At 35.8% G+C, this 7,462-nt stretch overlaps 2 protein-coding genes across 2 annotated transcripts; one reads left to right on the top strand and one right to left on the bottom strand.

The window, feature by feature from the left end:
• Positions 1 to 302: 302 nt before the first annotated feature.
• prdx3 (peroxiredoxin 3) lies at positions 303 to 3,702 on the bottom strand. Its single transcript, XM_065296972.2, has 8 exons — positions 3,591 to 3,702; positions 2,792 to 2,874; positions 2,295 to 2,412; positions 2,050 to 2,191; positions 1,645 to 1,780; positions 1,333 to 1,436; positions 978 to 1,143; positions 303 to 495 (listed from the first exon to the last, which is right to left on the bottom strand). The coding sequence occupies exons 2-8, from the start codon at positions 2,858 to 2,860 to the stop codon at positions 445 to 447; spliced, it is 786 nt and encodes a 261-aa protein (XP_065153044.1). The 5' UTR covers positions 2,861 to 2,874; positions 3,591 to 3,702; the 3' UTR covers positions 303 to 444.
• On the top strand, positions 2,921 to 7,395 carry sfxn4 (sideroflexin 4). Its single transcript, XM_065296971.2, has 14 exons — positions 2,921 to 3,522; positions 3,599 to 3,664; positions 3,872 to 3,934; positions 4,009 to 4,035; positions 4,187 to 4,241; positions 4,830 to 4,855; positions 4,938 to 4,991; positions 5,077 to 5,139; positions 5,231 to 5,299; positions 5,395 to 5,485; positions 6,043 to 6,158; positions 6,372 to 6,457; positions 6,539 to 6,656; positions 6,891 to 7,395. The coding sequence occupies exons 1-14, from the start codon at positions 3,484 to 3,486 to the stop codon at positions 6,966 to 6,968; spliced, it is 951 nt and encodes a 316-aa protein (XP_065153043.1). The 5' UTR covers positions 2,921 to 3,483; the 3' UTR covers positions 6,969 to 7,395.
• Positions 7,396 to 7,462: the final 67 nt, after the last annotated feature.

Genomic DNA, 7,462 nt, shown 5'->3' with positions numbered 1-7,462 from the left:
CTTAGGAAATGTTTAGAGAGATGCAACAGTCATAACTTGAAACATCTAAATATATAATATAATGGAGGTCTTCTGGTTAATTAATAATATATCAAAGTCTTGCTTTATCATCATAACTTGCTGCAGGGAACCCAACTATAGATCAAAGGAAGGCCTCTTGTACTATTTGCCCTTAAACATTATATTACTTACAGTTATGCATTTGGCAGACACTGATAATGGCAAACAAACAGTGTTATGTTGCATCGGACAGTAAAGCACGGTTTATGTAGAGTATCTTCAAAGGCAAGAAATTAAGAGTGTTTTAACACAGATGTCATTTTTATTTACATCGCTTGGCAAATCAAATCAAAACAGATTCTACTGTCATTATACTCATACATGAAATCTGTAGATTTGTTTTGGAGTTTGTATGATCTGTCTGTATCAGTAGTTTCAGGGGATTTAGTTGACTTTCTCAAAGTATTCCTTCGAGCCATCTGGTGTTGGCTTGATCTAAAACAGCAGACAAAGACAAAAAACAGCAATTATATAAAAGCTACAAAACTACAACTAAAAACCTTACAAATGATTTACTATTCAATCGCCACTGGTGACCGGGTTTGTGAAATCCATGCTAAAGTCTCAATCTAATTTTGAGATTTGGAGCATCAAAGTTTGATTTCAATCTCTGACATTACCTTAGTCAACATTAAAGGTTATATTTAGCAGAATGTTCTTTAGGTAGAAAGATTTAATGTAGAAAACAGTAAATTGCCAAAATAAAAGACTTAAAAGGTATTGCGGAGGATTTTCTTTTTCTGGGTGGATCATCAAAACTATTGGTCCTCCTAGTTGTCAATCAGGAGTGTTGCGAAATTGCATTTTTTTAGAAAGTGAAGAAGGCGGTTCTTTTCTAAAATTCGAGAAAATCCTCTGCTACACCTTTAACTGTGTTTTCACAGGCAGGGTTAATCCTAAAAAGAGTTCAACCTTACCGTGGGTGATTTTGGGGTCCAGCTGGCAGGACAGACTTCTCCGTGGGTTTCCACAAATTGGAAGGCCTTAACCAGACGAATAGTCTCTTCAACGGAGCGCCCAACTGGCAGGTCGTTTACACTCATGTGTCGGATAATTCCATTAGGGTCAATTAGGAAAAGCCCCCTAAAAAGTAAAACATTTGGTGATGTTTCTTATAGATTCCCCCAAGAAAATTCTGTAGAAACCAAGAAAACAATCCAGCCTTGCAAAGTAGCTCCTTAAGAATAATTAAAATAAAGACACATAAAATAATTTACTATACCCATTGCTTTTTAGCATAATGGCCACATTTAGCAGCATTATTTGGTTTACCTTAAAGCAATGCCAGGGCCCTCCAGTAGGACCCCATAGTCTCTGGACACTTGCTTTGTTAGGTCAGCCAACAGGGGAATGTGAATTTTCCCTAATCCTCCACTCTACAGGAAAAAAAACACAGTGGACAAAGTTCAGTTCGCATATTAGCAAAGTTAAGGCAGTTTTGATCCCTGATCTTCTTTAGAGGACTGAGAATAAATTATGTAACTTATCAGGAATGTTGCTCTGAATGTTTAAACTGCAATTATATTGCCTATGCACATGTAAACTGAACTGGGTTTGAGTTTGAACCTGACCGGCAGCATATACCTTTCTTGGGGTGTTAGTCCATGCCAAGTGGGTAAAATGAGAGTCCACAGACACTCCAATTACTTCACAGTTTACATCCCGAAACTCATTAGCTTTGTCACTGAAGGCAATGATCTCTGTGGGACATACAAACGTGCTGCCGAGTGGGCAGAAACCAAACATTAAAAATAACTGCAGAGCAATATATTTACTTTTTTAGCAATAATAATGTAAGATGCATTACCAGCTCATATTAATTTCAATGAAATGCTGCACAAGCATGTGCAGGCTTTTGTACAACACTCCCTAAAATGATCTTATCCAAAATGCAAGTTCATTACCAAAATACCAGACCTAACCAATATGTTAAATATCCACCAAGTTGTGAAGTTGAACAGAATAAGAAATAACCAAAAAATAACTTACAAATCAAGTGGGTAAAAGAAAAGGACCAAATATTTGCCCTTAAAATCTTCAAGGCAGATTTCCTTGAACTCTCCATTAATAACAGCAGTGCCTTTGAAGTGAGGAGCTGGTTGAGTTACTGCTGGAGCCCATTTAGCCGTGCCTGATGTACAAACCATTGATTATTGTAAATAAAAGGTAAAGCTTTTCATTTAACTGTTAACTTTAATAAATGTGAACAATACATTACTCTTTCAAACACTCACTGATTGAGAAACAAGCCTTTTGTGTGGCAGTGCAAGACAGGGTTTTCGGGGCTCTGATCACTGAAGCTCCAGTGTGAGGGATGAAGGCCCTCAGTCCATTCACTGCAGCTCTTCGTGTCTGTTGTACAGAAGCTGTTATCAGTTTTACAAAGATAACGCCCTGACATCGTGCAAACTGTCAAATAACGCACTGCAATGCATAGATGTGCCCATTTATTAATGACAAACAAATTCAAACAACTTGTGCGTAACTATAAATGCACTGGTAACTGGAAACACGGCGTATGACAGTTCATTTGACCGTCATTATCGTTGTATAAGAGGCAGGTGAGGTAACGTTAAGGTTAAATACGAACGAACAGTGGCGGCGGCATGGCGCAGTAAACCTAAACTTATTTTACACAGACATGCGCTTCAGTGTAAATGAGTTTATTATTTGTGGTAAATTAACTATTCGAGAAAGAGGTTAAGGTGGCATACTGATAAGTTTAACTTACAGAAGTCGCGAGAAGTCTCCCAATGGTGGCTGCCATCTTGCCTGTATGTGTGCACCTTCGTGTGAGCATCAGAGTTGCCAGATCTGCGTAACGAAACCATACCAAATGGCCAATAAAAACCATCCCAATGTCACGCGCCCAAAACAAAGCAAAAAATATGCCACCTAAAATATTTACATAATGTACTGCCATTGTTGCGCATACCACACAATTTCAATTTCATCTTAAAAATCAATAAATAGTAGAATAAATTAACACCGTCTGCTTTAACAAATAAAACCACCTTACTTTAAGATTAACCTCGATGAACAAAACTCGATGCAAGTTAAAATATAAATTGCCTAATTGTCATGGCAACACTGTGAGCATTAAAACATTTAAATTTTTTATTAATTTAGATATAGAGCATAATAGCAATATTTGTTTTAAGAGCATTGACAAATTAGGGGTATAGTAATATGACAAAATGTTTAAATGTATGTTTCAATTAAAAAATGCATTGCAAATGTACTAATCATGCTGTGTGCTCAAAACCTTGCCTGTCATTGGATGCAATCTGAGTAACACGTGACATGCGGAAGTGTCGCACACATGTGTATGCGTTTTCTGCCTGACCTTAAAATATTAATCTTTGAGTAAAACAGAAAATGAATCGGTGATGTTCTTAATAAATCTTTATTTTCGAATCTGAAATGGATCCCAACTTGCAGTACTGGCAGAACAATGACAAGGTACAGGTTAATTATCAGTAAACATAATTTGAATCATTTTATGTGCGACATTTCAAATTATTTTATACCTTTTCAGTCTTTTCTGAGCCGCCTTCGTCTGTGGTTCAAAATCCTCGATCCCAGTTTAGTGTTATCATCAGAGGTGAGTAGCGCGTATATCCCGTTGTTTACTGTAGTGCACACAAACAATCCCCTTGCAGTAAAAAGCTTAGTGATGTCAGATTTGTTCTCTGCAAACCTGACAGTGGCACGTGCACTTCACAGGTGTATAACATATGTTATTATCATCGCTCCTTTACCTACTGCATAGCAAAAGACCTGGATAAAATGCCTTTGCTTTCTTTCATAGGCTGAAATTCAACAAGCCCGCATTCTGCTTCAAAATGAAGGACATCAACGTAAAAGTGACAAAGTAGGCTGACTTTTCCCCTTCCCATTTAAAGGCTTTAAGAATTAATACATTAATATGATTTAATATCTTTCTAGGTTTCTGATGCTTGGTTAATATCTCTTGTAAGTTACTTTGAATTTGCAGTTACTACATAAATATTTACTTTGAAACTACGTATGCCCTACAGATGATAAGATTTTTTATTGACAAGTTTCAGATAAGGTGTAGGCAAATTGATTTAGCATGAAACTAAAAAGTTGTTTGCATCTATAGTCATCTGTCCATGCTGATACTGGATCTTTCATTTCGCCATTTTTCCGTCCACAAGGTAACACACTTGATGTACTGTATCTTTGTTGGTAATTTTTAAAGGGGACAGAGAATGAAAAAACATTTTTACCTTGTCTTTGTTGAATAATGGTAGTCTACCCACATTCACAAACATACAAAAAGTGCTAAACATCTCAGTCTCATAGAAATTCTTCTTTTAGAAATGTCAGCCAGAAAACGGCCCAATCTGAAAAACTGATGCTTATGACATCACAGGCATCTAACTGCCCCTCCACTTTAAAATAATTGGCTACATTTTTTGAGTGGCAGCAAAGTCAGCCAATCAGTAATGAGATTGCAAGTTAAGCCAGTAGGGGGAGCCAAATAGGTGCAAAACCACTTGTTTAAAATCCCCCACCCTAATAGAGCTATCTGAGAGAGGGTTTTAGGAAGCTTCTAAGGCATTACAGACCCAAACAAAAAAATTTTTGTCTACATGCCACATCACAGAACAAGGATAAATACTCCGTTCAATCATTCTATGTCACCTTTAAGAAACTGTTTATTGTGTACAGCAATTTGTGTATACTTTAAATATAAATTGAATTTGTCGTTCTCTGATTACATTATCTATTTCTTTTTTTAGTTTTTCTACCTATATCCGCTCCTTTGGTGAGTCTTCATATTTAATATACAAATTATGCTAAGCAACACATTAAATACATGAAACAATGAAATATGTTTTATTCAACAGGTGGTTGCAAGTTTAATACCCCACAAAGGTGTTAAACCTGCCTTGTTTTGGCAGGTAAGGACATCCTTCATTTATGTTTTTTTTTTATGTTAACTCACTAACAGTTTTAGTGACAGAATCTTTGACTTTGTTGTTGTAGTTTTTACTACACACTTACTGTGCAGGATTCAATCATGCTAACAGAAATGCAACAGCGACTGTGGTAAACATTTTTTACATACTTTAAATAATTTACTTTTCAAAAGTTGTCCGTTTTAACCACAAATTTGAACAAATTTCTGTTTTTTTCTCAGGATAACAAAACATCATTCAAACAATCTCTTCTTATTACTGGAACAGTTGCTTATTCAACGTGTGCAGGGGTGAGAGAATGATATGATGGTAGGAATTACAGCAATTAATTTAATCTGATTTAAATGAATAAAACAGTATTTTTTGTGTGGACTCTCTTTTTCAGGCTCTTCCTCAGATTTTACTTAAGCGTTTTAGACTGATCAGTGCTGTGACTGAGTCCTTCTCTAGATCTGTGTTGCCCATTCCACTCTCAGGTATGAGCAGCAGTTTGCACAATAGGGGCAGTTTCCCTGATAGGGTTTAGATTAATGCAGGACTAGACCTTAGTCATTAGGACATTTAAGTAGTTTTTATAAACATACCTTACAAAAACCAATACTGGTTTGCATCTTGTGACAAAACAATGACACTGATATACACTAGTCAACATTTAAAGTGGATCAAAAAAGTTGATCAAAGTGGTCCTAAGACAAAAACAGGTATTGTTAAAATTTTGAAGACAACTTTTATTAAAGGTTTTGATCCACTTCAAATGTTGACTAGTATATGTTAAGATATGCCAGTGCAAGATGTTTTTAAGTTAAGCCAGCTCAAACGTGCATTTTAGTCTGGGACTAGAATAAGCCCTGTCTGGGAAACCTCCCCTTAGAGTTTATTTTTATTGGTAGTCCATTGACTGTTACTACTTGTTTTACTACTTTTGACCAAAGTATTAAGTAGTCTTACAAGCTTTGTAATGTGTTAGTACATGGTATGTTTAATGTCAATTGATTTTTAATACCCGTTACTTCATTTGCACATTGGTCTCCAGCTTGTCTAGCTGCATTTAGTGTAATGGTGGTGAGAAGTGAAGAAGCAGAAAATGGAATACGAGTGTTTGATTCTAAGGGAAATCCTGTCGGAGTCTCCAAAAAAGCTGGTTCAAAGGTGAATGTACAACATGTTAGCAAAACTTCTTGTTGAATTGATTAAAAAGGAATTTGACAAAAAAAATAAAGTCCCTTTATGGAAGTCCCTCCGTATGGCAATGCCTCATGCATTTTTTGTAGTCATGCAAGACTAAAGTCCTATCTACTTGAAATCCTCAATTTTACATGTGATGTACCTGTATTTTTATGTTAATTGTGGCATCATTTGTAGGCTGTAAAGGAGACGACCCTCTCAAGAGCGACTCTCTTTGGCACCACTGCAACTGTTCCAAGTTTATTGTTAGTTCTTCTCAAAAGGTACCTTTTAAAAGTTTTGTCATCCAACACTTTATTCAAAGTTTTGATAGTGTGAAAACATTAACTCTGCTTTTGTCTTAGGGCAAAGTTCGTCCAAAGAAACCCAATGATAATCGCACCTGTTCGACACATCACTACTGCCATCGTTTTTGGTCTGATGATTCCTGTGTCCTTTAGTCTTTATCCACAGCTTGGCAAGGTAATATGCATTGGACTTGCTGTTCGTATTGATCTATTTAGTTGTGGCATCATTTTTAAGGGTGTAATGAGACGGCCCTCTATAATTGTAAAGTGCTTACAAGCCAGGTTGGCATACAGTGTAAAAAATAATTATGTAAATACACATCAAGTCTCTGAATAATCTGCAATATCAGTAACACTCACCAAAGCTAAGAACCTAAATCAAATAAGTGTTTTATTTCTCTGATTGCAGATTAAGAAGGAGAATTTAGAAGAGGAGTTTCAGTCGCAGGCCAGTACTGATGAACTGTTTTACCACAGAGGACTATGATGTTGTCAATTCAGATCTACAGTGTGATGTATATTGACACAGATTGTGCTCACACATATGACAATAAAAATCAATACTAAGCAAATAAATTTCATAATGATTATGGCCATTAGAACAGTGTTACATTTGATGACATTGTATTGATATTTTTTGCTTTTATAAGTAACACCACAGGAAGACATAAGGTTATGATAAGTTTATATTCATTTAAGAAATTCACTTCATCATGCTAAAATGACTGGAATATGGCATTGCAAATAGAATATATGAAGTAAACTGATAAAATAGCATTTTGGAAAGGATTACAAAAATGTAATGCTAAGTTGTTCCAGACATCATATTGCACACATCAGTATCTTGATATCCTGTGTTACTGATGCTTATACCAAGGTATGTGTAGTTCTGAGTCTGTTCTAAGGGCATGTAGTGTAGTTTAAAATTTGACAATAAAAAAGTTTTGAACATCAAGTTTTTCCATACATCATATTGCACAC

Source organism: Paramisgurnus dabryanus, chromosome 20 (assembly GCF_030506205.2).
Source record: "Paramisgurnus dabryanus chromosome 20, PD_genome_1.1, whole genome shotgun sequence".
NCBI classification, from domain to species: Eukaryota; Metazoa; Chordata; class Actinopteri; order Cypriniformes; family Cobitidae; genus Paramisgurnus; species Paramisgurnus dabryanus.
This window is presented reverse-complemented; position numbering and strand designations above follow the sequence as displayed.

Bases quoted from the DNA above. Each gene is read 5' to 3' on its own strand.
- prdx3 (XM_065296972.2), bottom strand. From the start codon at position 2,860: ATGCTCACACGAAGGTGCACACATACAGGCAAGATGGCAGCCACCATT. The intron at 1,144-1,332 runs GTAAACCAAATA...TTTACTTTTTAG, and splicing joins GGCCCTGGCATTGCTTTAAG to GGGGCTTTTCCTAATTGACC. The intron at 496-977 runs GTAAGGTTGAAC...CTGCTGTTTTAG, and splicing joins GGACCCCAAAATCACCCACG to ATCAAGCCAACACCAGATGG.
- sfxn4 (XM_065296971.2), top strand. From the start codon at position 3,484: ATGGATCCCAACTTGCAGTACTGGCAGAACAATGACAAG. The intron at 3,523-3,598 runs GTACAGGTTAAT...ATACCTTTTCAG, and splicing joins ACTGGCAGAACAATGACAAG to TCTTTTCTGAGCCGCCTTCG. The intron at 3,935-4,008 runs GTAGGCTGACTT...ATATCTTTCTAG, and splicing joins ATCAACGTAAAAGTGACAAA to GTTTCTGATGCTTGGTTAAT.